This window comes from Entelurus aequoreus, linkage group LG11 (assembly GCF_033978785.1).
Source record: "Entelurus aequoreus isolate RoL-2023_Sb linkage group LG11, RoL_Eaeq_v1.1, whole genome shotgun sequence".
Classification (NCBI taxonomy): domain Eukaryota; kingdom Metazoa; phylum Chordata; class Actinopteri; order Syngnathiformes; family Syngnathidae; genus Entelurus; species Entelurus aequoreus.
This window is the reverse complement of record NC_084741.1, coordinates 17,825,896-17,845,895: the sequence shown is the minus strand read 5'-3', so window position 1 is coordinate 17,845,895 and position 20,000 is coordinate 17,825,896. Positions and strand designations below refer to the sequence as shown.

Here is a 20,000-nt window from a genome sequence, read left to right as displayed (position 1 = left end):
GACACCTTGCATTCGCCCACTTTCCACTTCACCTTATCGCCTCCTGATTGTTGCCGTGGAGACGGCCGGTGTCCAAAGAGGACTTGGAGCCTTCCTGTTCAGGACGTCAACATGGATGTGGGCGGGGCTAAGTGACACACTGACCTCTGCGGTACACAACACCACAGGTGCAACTAAGCATTTAAAAACATTTTGTTAAATGAACACTTCCCTAATAGTGTTAATCAAAAGTCTATTTTATTATCTTTGCTAATATTAAAAAATATTACAAATATTATTTGCCACTTGCCATTATTTAATTCAATTTAATAAAATTTTTTTTAATAGTAATTTCCCTAATTTTAAGAGCTATTTATTTATTTTTAGTCATTGACTTTACATCATAATCTCTATTTTAGCATGTTGTCTATTCCACTGTAAAAATGTTCAAATTGAGAAAATAACTTTAATAAAATTCGATATTTCGGTTTTCCCCACATACAGAATCTTGTTTAAAAATCCTGCAGGATGCTTACTTTAAGAAGTGCAAGTGTAACAATGCTTGTTTTCAGAATAAAATACTGACTATAGCTTAAAAGTCCTGTTCATTTCTACATATACAAATCTTGATTTAGTAAAACTAGCTGCAATTTTACTAGTTTTTAATATTTTTTTCCCCTAAAATCTAATATTTTTATCTTAAATTTTGGCAGTTTTTTTTTGCAGCGTCACATCTATACAGCACAGGTGTCAAAAGCAATGTTTTTTATTGAGGCATTAAAAACAAATTAAAGAACGTTACGAAAGTTTATTCAGGGCCACAAGGACGAGGAAAAAAAAGTAATAGAGCAAAAAGTTGGCATACCATAATAGCACACAGAATAGCATTGCCAATTAGCATAATTATTGTTTCATTGCTCATGGAAACTCTTTAACCCGTGTGGGGTTGTTATGCTAAAATGGGATTATTGTTGTTATCTATGGATATAATATTTGCTGTTTTCCAAAAAAAAAAGTTTGTTTGTTTAGATGGATTTTTATGAACAGAAAAATGTGTTTGCAAATTGCAAGGAGACCATACAAAATATAAAGTCATTTGTAAAAAAAAAAAAAAGAAAAAAAAAAAGGGAAATAAAGTACCGGTAATAAAAAAAATGTTGTTGTTGTTTTTTTAGAACAGATTTTTAAAATATTTTGAACAAAATTGTTATGTAGTACTTGAAATTGCATACATTTTAAACTTTTTAAACAAAATATAAAGTCATTATTTGTAAAAAAAAAAAAAAAAAAAAAAAAAAAAATTACAAAAAAATAAAGGTAAATAAAGTAATAAAGTTTTTTTGTTTTTTTTCAACAGATTTTTAAAAATATGTTGAACAAAATTGTTACATTATTCTGGGGCCCTATTTACAAAATATTTGGCCCGCCCTCTGTTGTGCAGACAGTGATCATTTAGTGCCCTGGGGCCGTACTTATCAAGCTTCTTAGAGTGCCATTTTACACTTAAGTCCTGAGAATTTGCGAAATTTAGTCCTACTCTCAAACTTAAGAATAAAAGCTTTTTATCAACGTTCTTAAGTCTAAGAATCACTCCTACTCTCCACGATATTTAAGAGACCTTCAGAGGTGTCTTAAGTGGTTAGGAGTTGCCAGCAGGGGATGGCACTGAGGCGAGAGAGACGTGCGCGAACGTTCAGGGAACGGAACAATGTTTTTGTTTTTTTTTGATGACGAGCAGCTGATCAAACGGTATCGTTTAGACAGAGCGGATATTATTTTTGTCACAGATTTAATACTTTTCGATTCCTTGTTGATTTCTGCATGTGGCTGCAGTGGGCTAGTATATATAGAGCCACCCACATCAGTTTCAAATTAGTTGCCTAATTAAGGAATTGGAAAGAAAATGTTATGACAGTAGCGTATGTGTGTGGCCGTGAGGTGAGTGACGTCAGTGAGTGTGTGGGCGATAGAAGAGAGGGAGCGGTAGCGTGAGTGCCGGCGGGGACTAGTTTGTTTTGTATTATTTTGTAGTTTATTGTCAAAATATACACTCCCATTGTCCACTTAAATATTTCCAAGATATTTCTTTATTCTTAGACAACGGATTCCCTTCCGTGATTGGTCATTTCTATGGACACAGAAATGACGTCACCTAAAATTGCGTTTACGGCACATAGTAATGTCGTAATTCAGCTCTGAGTGTGACACTTAAGATTCAGTCCTACACTTCGCTGAAAGTGTGAGTAAGACGCTTGATAACTAACTTTTAAGTGCAGCTTTCAGCGAAGAATTTATTTACTCTCAAGTCAACTCTTAGCAGACTTCTTAGGAGTAATTCTAAGACGCTTGATAAGTACGGCCCCAAGTGTCTAACTCAAGGCCCGGGGGCCAGATCTGGCCCGCGACATTATTTTATCTGGCCCGCAAACACCTGGAAATTATATGTGTCGATAAAGTACTTCATATTTTCTCACTAATTGAAAAAGATGTTTTTCATTTTGATAGAAAAAATATATGTAATACTTGAAATTGCATACATTTTAAACTTTTTAAACAAAATATAAAGTCCATCCATCCATCCATTTTCTACCGCTTATTCCTTTCGGGGTCGCGAGGGGCGCTGGAGCCCATCTCAGCTACATTTGTAAAAAAAAATAAAAATAAATACATTTTTTTAAAAAGGTAAATTAAGTAATGCATTTTTTTTTGTTTTTTGTTTTTTTAAACAGATTTTTAAAATATGTTAAACAAAATTGTTACATTATTCTGGGGCCCTATTTACAAAATATTTGTCCCGCCCTCTGCTGTGCAGACTGATCATTTAGTGCACAGGTGTCAAACTCAAGGCCCGGGGGCCAGATCTGGCCCGCGACTTCATTTTATCTGGCCCGCAAACACCTGGAAATGATATGTGTCGATAAAGTACTTCATATTTTCTCACTAATTGAAATAGATTTTATTTCATTTTGATAGAAAAAATATATGTAATAGTTGAAATTGCATACATTTTAAACTTTTTAAACACAATATAAAGTCATTATTTGTAAAAAAAAAAAAAAAAATAAAAAATAAAGAAAAAAAAGAAAAAAAAAGGTAAATAAAGTAATAAAGTTTTTTTGTTTTTTTTAAACAGATTTTTAAAATATGTTGAACAAAATTGTTACATTATTCTGGGGCCCTAGTTACAAAATATTTGGCCCGCCCTCTGTTGTGCAGACAGTGATAATACTTGAAATTGTATACATTTTAAACTTTAATAGCATCCAATATTGCAACAAATATTACAGTATATTATCATACTTTCCAAACATCCATCCATCCATTTTCTACCGCTTGTCCCTTTTGGGGTCGCGGGGGGTGCTGGAGCCTATCTCAGCTGCATTTGGGCGGAAGGTGGGGTACACCCTGGACAAGTCGCCACCTCATCACAGTACTTTCCAAACATGGTTTTGTCTAAATAAAAATACTTAACTTTACAGCAAACTACCCATTAAATTAATAAAAATGACAATACATTTTATGTTGTTCTTTGCAGCATATTACTGTAAATAAAAAAAAACTACTACTGTTTGTTAACTGAGCTGCCAGTTTTTGACAGTAAAATCTACGGTTGTTGTTTTTAACGGTGTATTACTGTAAATGGAAAGACGCTAGGTTTGTTTTTACGGTAGAAAAACTGGCAGCTAATTTTCCAGAATAAAGAAAAAGAACTTGTACTCTTTTTCCATTGACAATATAATGTTGTAAAAACCAATGTAAATTTAACACAAAAATTCTGGCAACTAAGCTGCCAGATTTTTCCTTAACCCCCCCCCCCACCCCTCCAAAAAAAAAACAGTGGTACTGTTTTTCCATTTACCGTAACAACACTATATTTTACATTCACATTTTGTAAATGTAATGTTTTTACTGTAAAGTCGACAATCTACTTTGAACAATTTATATAATTAATAATGAAATCCAGAGGCAAATTCATACATTATTCGCTGTTACAAGCAGTGTTGGGACCAACACTGCTTATTGTAACGCCGTTACTTTTGCCGGTAAATAAAAATCTAACGCGTTATTTTTCATATTCAGTAAGTCAGTTACCGTTACTACATGATGCGTTACTGTGTTATTTTACGTTATTTTTTATGTAGTATCGGCTAGAAACTGAGAAGATCTGAGTGTGTTTTATTGGAGCGCTGCAGAAGAGGCGACAAGGAAGAGGTGCGCCGCGCGCTGTCTGTGTGTATGTGTGTGTGTGTGTGTGAGAGGGGACGTGTCTGTGTTTACTAACAAAACATGGCGAAGCCCGAAGCCGAGTTTCTTGACAGGGAGATATTCTCACTACTTTTCTTTTGTCGACCACAAAGAAAAGAACATTTTAGTTAAATGTAAGTTGTGTCTTGGATCAAAAATCCTATCCTAGCAATTCAAATCTGCTGAAACAGCTACAAAAGCAACATGCTTCGACGAAGCTAGTAAAGAGAGACACACTTCACCTCCTAAGCAACAGCGGCTGGATTTTAACGAGGCACTGCGCACTAGAGGTACACACACTGTCAATTCTCTTATATACTCTTTCATTCTAGACTTCTAGAGTGTTTGATTATCACATCACTCTAAATGTATAGACTATAAAGTTCACAAACATAAAGAGGGATCCTAGTGGGCCAGGCCAATCTTTCCTTATCTCTAAACTAAAACTGGGGAAGTGTGTAGTGTTCTGGGCTTCAGACATGATTTTATTTCAGAATTCCTTGAGAGAAAAAACGCCTGGTTAGGCTTTGTGTATGTAGTGTGTGCCTTCCTTGCTTTACAGCTATGTTGTTATTATGCTGTTTGTTACTTATGTATGTTATGTTGAAGCTATTTAAAATAGTTTTGTCAATTTGTTCTGGCCTGAAACAAATTCAGCAGAGTTCAGTGATGCAAATGCATGTCAAGTTGATCAACAGATTGTATTATTCTCCAGTGCAATAACAGTACTGAAATGAAGGCTAAAAGGGCATTAAAGGGGGCCTTAAAAATATATAATAATTAAAAAAAAATATATAAGTAACTATAGTTATTTTTCACAGTAGCGCATTACTTTTTGGTGTAAGTAACTGAGTTAGTAACTGAGTTACTTTTGAAATAAAGTAACTAGTAACTGTAACTAGTTACTGGTTTTCAGTAACTAACCCAACACAGGTTACAAGCGGCCCTCTGATGGCAGCCATGTGGCCCTCAATGAAAACCAGTTTGACATCCCTGATTTAGTGGAGCTGTGTATCCGCCTGTCCAGCAGATGGCACTGTGGTAAAACAAATTCTTACAGTATGGGTGAGGGCGGACCTACGTCACTTCCGCCTACCAATCCCCTAGAAACCGGGAATTCGTTGAAAACAAACCAGCTCACAGCGAACACAGCATTGACAGAAAAAGCATTTAACGAGCGTTGTGGCTTGGAAGTCGGCGTTAAATCCTTCATTTACGCATTTTTACTTATTCGCATATCGTGTGAAAAAACGAAAATGTATTATTTGCGTCAGACTCGTCTCAGTGAACTTTAAAGCTTCTCAGGCTTAGCTTAGCTTGATAGTTAGCTTAGCCTGCGCGCTACTAAGAAAGAGACGCGGAAGTTATCAACAACAAGATCAAGAAAGAGACGCGGAAGTTATCAACAACAAGATCAAGTGTTAGTGTATAAAATATTGAGAGATTTGAGGGCTACATGTATTGAATGGCAACATGACAATTATAGGGTTTATTGGTTTTTAAAAACCCAACTGTTAAGTGCAAATTTAAACGAAACCGGTTTTCGAAAATAGCTAGCTAGGCTATAGACTATATAGTATATTACTTACTTAACTTAATCCTCTTCTTCCTGGATGGGAAATAAGGCTTTGACGACTCGACGCTATTCATCTCGCTGCTGTGCGCGTCTCTGTGCCTCGCCCCATGTAAGCTTCATCTCTTTCAGCTCCCCTTCAACTGTTCTTCGCCAGGTGTTCTTTGGCCGCCCTGGCTTACGTTTTTCCGGTGGTGTCCATCTTAACGCTGCCTTTGGTATCCTCTCGTTGTCCGGTTTTCGAAAATAGCTAGCTAGGCTATAGACTATATAGTATATACCGCATGTTATTTTTGTACAACAACAACTTCAGCTGTCGAACGTTATAAGGTACAAATTCAACAAGTACAACATTAGCACGGACGGTATAGCCAAGTTGTGGTTAAGAAGGTGGATTTTTGTTCCTTATATTTACCAGAAACGAAGTGATCCGAACACACGACCCGGGACTTTGGGGGACTCCAGTGAGAACCGTCCTCGTTTTCCCGGTGTAAAGCTGCGAGCCATTTGTCTCGTCTCTGTGGGCTTATATCACGCTTTGGCAGAACAAAATACAACCTTTGTTTTCCCTGTTTCCAGTTGTGGTTAGCACAACCAAAAACAACACAGTTTTTCGGCATTTTGGAGGCAGAATGACGGGTTTAACCAGCGTAGGTCGACAGGTTAAAGAGTAATGGCAACGGTTTGTTTTCAACGCCAGTCTGGTTGCTATGGCTCGAAGAACCCGTATGTAGCTCAGTTGCCCGGATGTCGGCCCTCACCCATTGCAGTATTTTCATTGGAAAACGCCATTCACATACAACAAAAGTCTTTGGAATGATTTCCATTACTCTGTTGCTGCCATCTCTCCTTGTCCTTTCTCGGATGTTTGCACCCAGCAGGAGGCGGAGCTTCTCATTCATTGAATTATTCGAAGGCTGAGTTCCACCCAATTGTCTGTGATTGTTTATGCTGGTGTTCCATACCTGTGGGCGCAGTGTTGGGCCACAAATATGTGAACACACCCTGGGGAGCAGACGGTGTCTCCCGGTTGCATCAGCAGAATATTACTTTTAGTGAGTATTCTGATTAAAACAGGCTTAGGTTCTGCACATATATATTATTCTGCACATCTCAGTGATGTGCGATAACACTGATTTTATCTCCGATCCGATACCAAGTAAAATTCCGGCTGCTATCGGCGATACTTTGTGCAAATATACATAACGTGTCTTAATTCTTTTTTAGAAAAAGTGTTTATTAAAATAATAAAATATCTATATAAAAATCAACAGTAAAAATGCAAGAAAAAAAGAGCAAAAAATGGAATGTTATAGGAAAAAGTTGACATTTTTAAACTGTTAATAATTATATACTTAGTCACCTATAACACAAAGTTGTGTCTTTAAACAGATTTAATATCTGTTTTAGTATTTCAAAAAAAAAAAAAAAAAAAAAAAAAAAAAATATATATATATATATATATATATATATATATATATATATATATATATATATATATATATATATCAACTATGCCACCCCCTATACTTGACTTTTCCCTTGGTGGAAAAAGTTTAGACACCCCTGATCTAAAATATTAGAAGCTTTCAAAATGAAGATAAAATATACTTAAAATATAACCAAAGTTTAGTTAATTAATGAAAAATTTATTTTTTTAAATAATTTTATGAATTAATTTGACAAATTAAAACAACCATAATAAACACTGTTAAATGGGTGACTGAACATTAATATTTTCCTACAGGCAGAATTTTTGACACACTAGGTTATGCAGGCAAACAATCGCATTATTAACGTAATTATTACCGTGTTTATTACACTATAAAAAAACAACAACAGTAAAAATAAAAAGCAAAAAAATTGGAATGTAATGAGAAAAGCTGACATGTTTAAACTGATAATAATAATTTACTTAGTCACCTATTACACAACGTTTTTTTATTTTAATTTTTTTTATATAAATGATATCTGTTCTTAGCATTTTTTGAAAATAAAAAGATATTTAAAAGGTCCCCGCATACTTGACATTTTTAAATAATTTTGCCTATCATTCAAAACCCCTATGTGAGACAAGAACACATGTTTTTCTTTTTTTATGCATTGTAAGTCATAAAATAAGCAAGAAGACGTTTATACACCCTGATCTAAAATATTAGAAGCTCTCAAAATAAAGATGAAATATAAAACGTAAGAAAAAAGAGCAAAACAATTGGAATGTAATGAAAAAAAGCTGACATTTTTAAACTGATGATAATAATTTACCTAGTCACCTATTACACAAAGTTTAAAAAATAAATACATATATGTATATATATATATTGTCTGTCTATCTGTGTTGGCCCTGCGATGAGGTGGCGACTTGTCCAGGGTGTACCCCGCCTTCCGCCCGATTGTAGCTGAGATAGGCTCCAGCGCGACCCGAAGGGAATAAGCGGTAGAAAATGGATGGATATATATATATATATATATATATATATATATATATATATATATATATATATATATATATATATATATATATATATATATATATATATATATATATATATATAGGGCAGCACGGTGGCAGAGGGGTTAGTGCGTCTGCCTCACAATACGAAGGTCCTGAGTAGTCGTGAGTTCAATCCCGGCCTCGGGATCTTTCTGTGTGGAGTTTGCATGTTCTCCCTGTGACTGCGTGGGTTCCCTCCGGGTACTCCGGCTTCCTCCCACCTCCAAAAACATGCACCTGGGGATAGGTTGATTGGCAACAGTAAAATTGGCCCTAGTGTGTGAATGTGAGTGTGAATGTTGTCTGTCTATCTGTGTTGGCCCTGCGATGAGGTGGCGACTTGTCCAGGGTGTACCCCGCCTTCCGCCCGATTGTAGCTGAGATAGGCTCCAGCGCCCCCGCGACCCCGAAGGGAATAAGCGGTAGAAAATGGATGGATGGATATATATATATATATGTATATATATGTATATATATATATATATGTATATATATATATATATGTATATATATATATATATGTATATATATATATATATGTATATATATATATATATATGTATATATATATATATATGTATATATATATGTATATATATATATGTATATATATATATATATATATGTATATATATATATGTATATATATGTCTATATATATGTATATATATATATATATATATATATATATATATATATATGTATATATATATATATATATATATATATATGTATATATATATATGTGTATATATATATGTATATATATATATGTGTATATATATAAGGTGTAAGGTGTATTAGGAAACCGATCCAGTATGGCATCGCCATTGACTTCCAGGAAGAGGCTGGATGACAACCTCGAAAGAGTGGTGACAACTGGAGAGACAGTTGACAGCCTGGAAAGACGGCAACCGGGGCAGGGAGGGGTAGCATCCCAAGCTGCAGCTCCTGCAATGGAGCACCCATATAACGCTGCGAAAAACCCTGAAAACACATAAGATCAAGATAGGCTGCCTGAGGAAACCCGTGGTGCAACGCACAGGGCCAGTACCTTGTACGGCCCTGATGAGACGGAGGAGGACCCAGGCCCGGACATTCCCCACAGTGCCTGGAACCTCCAAGCACCACCGGCGCAACCCCGGGGCAGACCGTCGGAGGGGGGACGCGTGGCATGGAGCGCTACCTGGACACAAGTCGAGGGACTGATCACCCTCGGCTGGGTCACCCGGGAGAGGGTGTTTGATTAAGACCCGAAACACCCTATCTGTTTTAGCTTTTTTTTTTAAAATAAAAAAATATTTAAAAGGTCCCCCCATACTTGACATGTTTTTTATGCATTGTGAGTCATAAAATAAGTAATCACTCTTATCTAAAATATTAGAAGCTCTCAAAATAAATATGAAATATGCTTAAAATATTAACAAATGTTAGTTAGTTAATGAAAAAATTTAATAATAATTTTATGAATTAATTTGAAAAATTACAGCAACCATAATGAACACTGTTACATGTGTGACTGAACAATAATATTTTCCAACAGGCAGAATTTTTTACATACTAGGTTATGCATTTAAACAAACGCCTTATTAACGTAATTATTTCCGTGATTCTTACACGGTAAAAAAAACAAAACAGTAAAAATGCAAGAAAAAAAGAGCAAACAAATTGGAATGTAATGAGAAAAAGCTGACCTTTTTAAACTGATGATAATAATTTACTTGGTCACCTATTACACAAAGTTGTTTATATATATATATATATATATATATATATATATATATATATATATATATATATATATATATATATATATATATATATATATATATAATCTGTTTTAGCATTTTTTTTAAAATAAAAAATTATTTCAAATGTCCCCCCATACTTGACATTTTTGTATAATTTTGCCTATCATTCAAAATCCCTGTGTGAGACGAGAATGTTTTTCTTTTTTTTTTATGCATTGTAAGTATTAAAATAAGTAAGAAGACGTTTAGACACCCTGATCTAAAGTATTAGAAGCTCTCAAAATAAAGATGAAATATACTTAGAATATAAACAAAGTTTAGTTAGTTAATGAAAAAATTAAATAATAATAATTTCATGAATTAATCTTAAAAATGACAATAACCATAATAAATACTGTTAAGTGTGACTGAACATTAATAGTTTCTTACACTGTAAAAAAAAAACAAAAAAAACTTAGTCTCCTATTACACAAAGTTAAAAAAAAATATATATATATATATATATATATATATATATATATATATATATATATATATATATATATATATATATATATATATATATAAAATATCCGTTTTAGCATTTTTTGAAAATACAATTTTACATACTTGACATGTGAGACAAGAACACATGTTTTTCTTTTTTTTTTAAATGCATTGTAAGTCATAAAATAAGTAAGAACACATTTAGACACCCTGATCTAAAATATTAGAAGCTCTCAAACTAAGCATGAAACATACTTAAAATATAAACCAAGTTTAGTTAGTATTATTTTCATTTTTAATTAACTAACTCATGAATAATTTGAAAAATTACAACCATAATGAAACTGGGCCAATTTGTTTAAATTTTAAGGGGGGCGCTGTAGAGCCATTTTTGATTGTTAGTGTTCAAGACCCATCCAATTTTTTTGCCAAAATAAAAATGAGTTTTCATATATGTTAAGGCCCGCAAAAAGGCAATCCAAGGGGGAGAATAATAATAATAATAATAATAATAATAATGATAATAATAATAACACAGGTGAATCACAAAACGTTAATAATCTAAAAAACTATTATAGTTAGACAAAAAATGTTTGCAGCACAAATGTAGTACAAACGAATGGGACATGTTTGGGGGAATTTTGACATTGTTGGGGGGTGGGGGGTGGCGGTGGAAGGGGGGGTCTAGATATGATTGATAACACGTTAACTACAAGTTATTACCAATAAATATAAAACGTTAATTACTGAAAAACTATGATAGTTAGACCATTTTTTTTGCAGCACAAACCAGCACAAACGACTGGGACACATTTGGGGAGGTTTTGACCAGGGGGGGAGGGCAACTTCACACATATTTCCAGTTTCATTGCGGCATGTCCAACATGTGATTAAATGTAACGTTCCGCTAGTCGTACGTAAGTGTACAAAAAGGGTGTGGAGCCACGAAAAACTAAATTCAGGTAAGGGATTAAAAAAAACAAAAAAACTCGATGATATAAGTACAAAATAAATCCTCATAAAACACATGTTACTCAGTGCCGCCACTAGTTGGCAGTGTCAACGTGATGAGCCGTCAAGTAGTAGAAGAAGAAAAAGGCGGAAGTTGAAGGGTAAACATGGCAGCAAGCATAAGTGTCAAACACGGACTGGCGTGCGGTAAACATGCGCTGTTTTTCCCCGTCCAAAGAAAAACTTCTCCCGGCAGCGAGTTTCGGAGCGTGAGGGCCGCAGCCAGCGCGACAGCGCCACAAAACGAGAAGTTCTGCTTGGAGCTCGTCAGGTGGGCTAAACGAGTCTTGTTAGCGAAAGTAGCTCATCTATTTAAAAGCAGTGGTCGCCAACCCTAAACATTGAAAGAGCCATATTAGATATACCAAATATACTAATAACTAATCCGTCTGGAGCCGCTAAAGATTAAAAGTCTTATATAAGTGTTATAATGAAGGCAACACATGATGTAAGTGTCCATATTAGCTACATTAGCCTACTATCAAAATGACTTTCCATCCATCCATTTACTACCGCTTGTCCCTTTTTGGGGTCGCGGGGGGTCGCTGGGGCCTATCTCAGCTGCATTTTGGCGGAAGGCGGGGTACACCCTGGACAAGTCCAAATGACTTTAAAAGTCTTATAAAAGTGTTATAATGAAGGCAACACATGATGTAAGTGTGCATATTAGCTATATTAGCCTACTATCAAAATTACTTTAAAAGTTTTATATAAATGTTATAATGAAGGCAACACATGATGTAAGTGTGCATATTAGCTATATTAGCCTACTATCAAAATGACTTTAAAAGTTTTATATAAGTGTTATAATGAAGGCAGCACATGATGTAAGTGTCTATATTAGCTATATTAGCTTACTATCAAAATGACTTTAAAAGTCTTACATAAGTGTTATAATGAAGGCAACACATGATGTAAGTGTCTATATTAGCTATATTAGCGTACTATCAAAATGACTTTAAAAGTCTATAAGTCTTATAATGAAGGCAACACATGACATAAGTGTCTATATTAGCTATAATAACCTACAAACAAAATGACTTTAAAAATCTTACATAAGTGTTAAAATGAAGGCAACACATGATGTAAGTGTCCATATTAGCTATATTAGCCTACTATCAAAATTACTTTAAAAGTCTTACATAAGTGTTATAATGAAGACACATGATGCAAGTGTCTATATTAGCTTACTATCAAAATAACGTTAAAAGTCTTATATAAGTGTTATAATGAAGGCAACACATGATGTAAGTGTCTATATTAGCTATATTAGCCTTCTATCAAAATGACTTTGAAAGTCTATAAGTCTTATAATGAAGGCAACACATGACATAAGTGTCTATATTAGCTATATTAGCCTACTATCAAAATGACTATGTGTCGCAGGCTGAAGCAAATCTTCGTTGACAGAAATGTTTAAATGTAATATTTATTCTACACATTTTTACAACATTAGAAACCATTAGTAAATCAGAGGCTTCTCAGAAGGTGAGATAACTCCTGGAAATGACTGTCTTAGAATGGCCAAAGGTATAGATGTGTTAAAGTTAAAGGAAACGGCAGGCTGTCTTCTTTTAGTGGGTTTATTACAATCTTTATTTATTTATCTATTTATGTATTGCAATCTTTGGCAAGCTATGTAACGTTTGCTGTTGTCTGGAACAACATGGCACTCAAACAACTATCAGAAATGCAGCCAATATAACATACAGATAATGTGTCATGAGACATGCAAAACTAAATTATATACAAAGAGGAAAGAAGTAAAGGAAGTAAATGAGCTCAAATATACCTACAAACGAGGCATAATGATGCAATATGTACGTATAGCTAGCCTAAATAGCATGTTAGCATTGATTAGCTTGCAGTCATGCACTGACCAAATATGCCTGATTAGCACTCCAACAAGTCAATAACATCAACAAAGCTCACCTTTGTGCATTCACGCACAGCATAAAACTTTTGGTGGACAAAATGAGACAAAGGAGTGGAAGATTTTACATGTAAACAAACTGTTGCGTCACTGTCCACACTACGGTGAGTCCAAGAACCGCCAAAATTAGTAGGACAAAACGATGTTCACCAAATACTGTCATCAGTGAAGCATACACACAAACATATTCAACAGTGGGCTTTCTAACAGTTGGGAAGGTTTGTGTCATGTTTGTCCTCAAACAAAAACCATACTAAAACAAAACTATTATTTCCCCCCCCATCATTTTCCATTTCCAATCCTTTTTTAAAAATGCTCCAGGGAGCCACTTGGGCGGCACTAAAGAGCCGCATGCTGGGTTGCTGACCCCTGGCCTAAGCGGAGAAGCCCGTGGCCTAGTAGTAGGACCCCAGGGAGGTGTTCTTTCTAGAGATGTCCGATAATGGCTTTTTGGCCGATATCCGATATTGTCCAACTCTAAATTACCGATTTCGATATCAACTGATACCGATATATACAGTCGTGGAATTAACACATTATTATGCCTAGTTTTGTTGTGATGCCCCGTTGGATGCATTAAACAATGTAACAAGGTTTTCCAAAATAAATCAACTCAAGTCATGGAAAAAAATGCCAACATGGCACTGCCATATTTATTATTGAAGTCACAAAGTGCATTATTTTTTTTTAACATGCCTCAAAACAGCAGCTTGGAATTTGGGACATGTTCTCCCTGAGAGGGGCATGAGGAGGTTGAGGTGGGGGGTGGGGGGTATTGGGGAGTGTATAATGTAGCGTCCCAGAAAAGTTAGTGCTGCAAGGGGTTCTGGGTATTTGTTATGTTGTGTTACGGTGCGGATGTTCTCCCGAAATGTGTTTGTCATTCTTGTTTGGTGTGGGTTCACAGTGTGGCGCATATTTGTAACAGTGTTAAAGTTGTCTATACGGCTACCCTCAGTGTGACCTGTATGGCTTTTGACCAAGTATGCTTTGCATTCACTTGTGTGTGTGAAAAGCCGTAGATATTATGTGATTGGGCCGGCACGCAAAGGCAGTGCCTTTAAGGTTTATTGGCGCTCTGTACTTCTCCCTACGTCCGTGTACCACTCCATACAGCGGCGTTTTAAAAAGTCATAAATTTTACTTTTTGAAACACATACCAATAATTTCCGATATTACATTTTAAAGCATTTATCAGCCGATAATATCGGACTGCCGATATTATCGGACATCTCTAGTTCTTTCCAAACAATTTTTTTGTCAAAATTTAAATAAATACTTAAAAATCTCCTTGATTTATGATTCCAAAGCCAGTTATTCCATCAAATTGCAGACTGAAAAAAATATTTATGGTGACATTTATTGTGTTTTTTTACAGCATATTACTAGCAATTGAGAAAAAAAAAATATACCACTGTTTTTTGTACAGGAAAATCTACGCTAGTCGTTTTTAGGTTTTATACTGTAAATGGAAAAACGGTAACAAGACTCCTCCCACCCCCACCAAGGACTGTTTTCACTGCTGGACTCTAGAAAGAGGTTCCGCAGCCTACGTAGCAGAACCTCCGGGTTCTGTAACAGCTTCTTTCCTCAGACCGTAAGACTCTTGAACGCATCATAATATTCCCCTCAATTCCCCCCCAAAAATGGATTAACTCGCTGGAATATAAAAGACAATATAACATACATCCATAAACGTGGATGCATGAATGTTGTCTGTCTATCTGTGTTGGCCCTGCGATGAGGTGGCGACTTGTCCAGGGTGTACCCCGCCTTCCGCCCGATTGTAGCTGAGATAGGCTCCAGCGCCCCCCGCGACCCCGAAGGGAATAAGCGGTAGAAAATGGATGGATGGATATGCAAAAGTGCAATATATTTATCTGTACAGTAATTTATTTATATATATATATATATATATATATATATATATATATATATATATATATATATATATATATATATATATATATATATATATATATATATATATATATATATACAAACCCCGTTTCCATATGAGTTGGGAAGTTGTGTTGGATGTAAATATAAACGGAATACAATGATTTGCAAATCCTTCTCAACCCATATTCAATTGAATGCACTACAAAGACAAGATATTTGATGTTCAAACTCATAAACTTAATTTTTTTTTGCAAATAATAATTAACTTAGAATTTCATGGCTGCAACACGTGCCAAAGTAGTTGGGAAAGGGCATGTTCACCACTGTGTTACATGGCCTTTCCTTTTAACAACTCAGTAAACGCTTGGGAACTGAGGAGACACATTTTTGAAGCTTCTCAGGTGGAATTCTTTCCCATTCTTGCTTGATGTACAGCAGGGGTCACCAACCTTTTTGAAACCAAGGGCTACTTCTTGGGTACTGATTACTGCGAAGGGCTACCAGTTAGATACACACTTAAATAAATTGCCAGAAGTAGCCAATTTGCTCAATTTACCTTTAACTCTGTTATTATTAATAATTAATGATATTTATCTTTGTAGAAACACTGATCATCTTAATGATTTCTCACAATAAATATATATAGAAACAGATCAATATCAATATGCAACACTTTATTTTTATATTTTCTCTAAGTGCACATTTTTCAAATTGAACATTTTCAAATGATCACTTCTAAGACAGTCTTGTGAAATCACAATATCCCATTTTAACTAGCTAGCCACTAACATTTTTTTTTAACAAATCATGAATTACTTTGCACCATGTTTGTACAAATAATAACTCATGTAAAATACAAAAGTAAACTCTCAAATTTTTAAATCATGTCACACTTTGAACTGGACACCAAATCTGTTATCTGTTTATTTGTCAGTTAGTGGGAAGCCTGGCATTGCATGCTGTTAACTAGTGTGTTGTACTCTGGTGTGTAACTTGACACTGCAACTCTGAGTGAGTCTTGCAGATGTGCATCAGTGAGGCGTGTTCTGTGTTTGTTCTTGATGAAGTTCATGTCAGAAAAGGCTGATTCACAAAGATAAGATTTTTCCTCATTGTTTGCGGAACCTTCTTAATCTTTTGGACATATTTTCACAGCAATCTGGCCTTAAGCTTAATTATGATAAATGTAAAATGTTAAGGATCGGAAATCTAAAGGGAACGTCCTTTCGAATGGAATGCAAAGTGCCTGTTTTGTGGACAGATGGACCAGTTAACATACTTGGTGTTGTTGTCTTCTGGAAGATCTAGGCTCAGTAAATTATGATAATCGACTAAGAAAGCTGGACAAAATTATGCAATTATGGAAAGGGAAATCCCTAACCTTGTATGGTAAAATGTCTATTGCCAACTCGTTAATTATTCCTCAATTTATTTATTTGTTTTTGTCATTACCAGCTCCATCACAAAACTTTTTTAAGATTTATGAGCGGAGGGTCTTCGATTTTGTCTGGAACGGCAAACCAGAAAAGATTAAAAGAAAGGTTTTGTACAAAGAGTATGAATATGGGGGCCGGAACTTCTCAACCTTGAAGCTATGTGTCTGTCTTTAAAAGCATCAATTGTTCCAAAGATGTTTTTAAACATTGAGTGTTGTTGGACAAAAAACATGTACTGTATCAAAAGAAATTGTATCCTTTTTTACAAGTGATCCCCTCCCAGAGAGTCTGCTGGGAAACATGGCGGGGTTTATAAAGGAAACAATCCACTCATAGTGGTGTTTTCAATTTTATGTGCCAGAAAAAAGAGACAATATTTTGCAGCAGTTAATATGGATGAACTCTAATATTGTAATAGATGGAAAGCCTTTCTTTTGGAAAAATGTGTTTGAAAGAGGAATAATTTTTGTCAATGATATTATCAATGAGAATGGTAAAATTATGAAGTATGATGAATTTAGAGCTATGTATGGTGATGCTTGCTCAAGCTTTTCATTTTATCAACTAACTGGAGTAATTGGGAAAAGATGGAAACAAATAATTAATTATGGAACTACTAAATTATTAGTTTGTAAACCTCTAATAAGAAATTCTAGTTGGCAAAAAGGAACTAAAATAAATAGAAAAATATATAATTTTTATTTAATAAAGAAATCTTTGAAGGCTGCCTCATACAACACAAATGGAAAATGGGAGGACTTTTTTGACTGCCCGTTGCCATGGGATGCCATATTCAAACTAATCTATAAAACCTCTATCGATGTGCAAAATCGTTATTTTCAAATTAAAATTATTTATAACTTCTTACCCACAGGGAAAATGTTAAAATTATGGAATATGACAGAGTCAGATGATTGCCGATTTTGTTGTCAGGAGCCTGAATCCACCCTGCATCTGTTTTGGTATTGTCATATTGTGTTTTTGTTTTGGGTGGAAGTTGAAAAAATGTGTTTAAGGATTGGTTTGTTTATGAAGCTTAATGTGGTTTCTGTTATTTTAGGAGAGTTCATTGACAATCATGATTTAGTCAATTTAATTATAGTACTCGGTAAAATGTTTATTTTTAAGGCCAAAAACAGATATTCACTTAGTATTACTTTCTTTAAAACATGTATTCAGTATTTTCTAACTTTAGAAAGTTACATGGTTGAAAACGATAATGATGCCAAAAAACATTTAAAAAAAGATGAGAAGTCCTCAAAGGCTTATTTTGAAAGTATAATTCTGTTTATAGATTATATGATATCTGTTGTTGTGTTCCCTAATTTGAGAGACCTGGACATAATCTGGACTGTACGTAAATGCTTATTTTGAAAATGTAATTTTGTTTATAAATTATATGCAATCTGTTGTGTTCCCTAATTTTTTTCTGTGTACATGAATGAAGGTGTGTGTTGCTGAGTCCGACTTGGACATTATCTGGACTGGGCCTGGTTTAAAAAACCCTTTAAACAAATCTAATTTCATTGACAACCTGGTCTGTTGAAGATAAGGCCCTTTTTTAAAAAATAAAATAAAATAAGATAAATAAATAAAAAACATTTTCTTGGATAAAAAAGAAAGTAAAACAATATAAAAATAATTAAATAAAAAATAGTAATTAATGAAAATGTTAATGGACCAGCAGCCTATACAATCATGTGTGCTTCAGGGACTGTGTCCCTTACAGATGTGTTGTCTATGTTGTGGGAACCAGAATATTGGTAGCAGAAAGAAATAACCCCTTTTGTGTGAGTGGGTGTGGATGCGTGTGCATGGGGGGGGGGATTGTTTGGGTTGATGCACTGATTGAAAGTGTATCTTGTGTTTTTTCTATGTAGATTTAATTTAAAAAAAAAAAAAAAAAAATTTTTTTTTTGTTTTTGTTTTTTTAGAACAGGCCCGCGGGCGACTCATCTGGTCCTTACGGGCGACCTGGTGCCCGCGGGCACCGCGTTGGTGACCCCTGATGTACAGCTTAAGTTGTTCAACAGTCTGGGGGTCTCCGTTGTGTTATTTTAGGCTTCATATTGCACCACACATTTTCAATGGGAGACAGGTCTGGACCAACGTTCCCTCTAAGGTGCGCGCCTGCGCAATTGCGCACCGCTCACGCGTCCTCAGCGCACTGCAAATTAATGCCACGCAGGAAATCAAAAATCCCATCTGAACTTTAAACAAAATAAACACATTACAATTTATTCTGTATGATTTTGCAATGCAACTCTGTGAGTGACAGGTGACAACAAGAGTGGCCCCAATGAATAAAACAATCTTTGTCAACACAGTTCAATTATCGTCTGTCGAGACACTTTACGGACAGGAATTCCATCAATCACTTTATTGAGCAAAACTGTTTGTAACCACACCAAAAACATGAGTAAAAAAAACTTGTATCTATAAAAACTGGTAATTTTCTGCCATACAAACCAGGCTTAAACCAACTTTGTCATCCGTCGTTTCAACAGAAGCCACTCGCTCGCTCACCTGCACCAACACACGCACTCATGGCACTTAGCCAGTGCTGCGTTTATGGCCACACAAAGTGGGACAACCCCAACGCCACACAATGTGTAAATGCCAGGTTGTAATACTGACTCCACAATCAGATGTGTGCTTATTTTACTGCCATTTATTAAGAATGTTAATCTAAGGATATTATTCATGATATATTGTCACTAGATTTCATAAATGCTAATAAAAACATGTGTTTTACAGACAGAAAGTTACAGGAACTAAATGTAATCTCTGAAAGGGGTAACATTTCTTTTAAAGGCAGGACCCGCAGCCAGACATACAATACTAGCACATAAGTCATGAAACACAGGTTTTTTTGTTATTGTCATTGTAAGGGGGCAAAATCACTTATCAGAAAATTATTTGAATAAAACATTTAAATTGTTATTTAGTCAGGTTTGGGACAGGTGTGCTGCTGGTGTGGCCACAGTGTGCACATCTGATGTTGCTCACATGTGCTCCACTGAATGCTCAGGGAGTTTGTGCATTTGCTCACACACATGAACAATTAGAGGGAACATTGGTCTGGACTACAGGCAGGCCCGTCTAGTACCCGCACTCTTTTACTATTAAGCCACGTTGATGTAACACGTGGCTTGGCATTGTCTTGCTGAAATAAGCAGGGGCCATGGCA

At 35.1% G+C, this 20,000-nt stretch overlaps 1 protein-coding gene across 3 annotated transcripts in view; it reads left to right on the top strand.

Annotated features, from left to right (window-relative positions):
* ndufaf6 (NADH:ubiquinone oxidoreductase complex assembly factor 6) overlaps positions 1 to 20,000 on the top strand; it is a 133,426-nt gene that overhangs the window by 81,694 nt on the left and 31,732 nt on the right. Inside the window, exons 1-2 of one of the 3 annotated variants that reach the window (XM_062062639.1) lie at positions 11,588 to 11,640; positions 11,718 to 11,810. The exons of 1 other annotated variant lie outside the window; for it this stretch is intronic. Coding sequence is in view for 1 of the 2 variants with exons in the window: in XM_062062638.1 (XP_061918622.1) it covers positions 11,647 to 11,810 (164 nt within the window). In the remaining variant the exon portion in view is untranslated. Of the gene's footprint in view, positions 1 to 11,587; positions 11,811 to 20,000 lie in introns of those variants that run through there. One more of the 3 variants, XM_062062638.1, reaches the window with a different exon arrangement.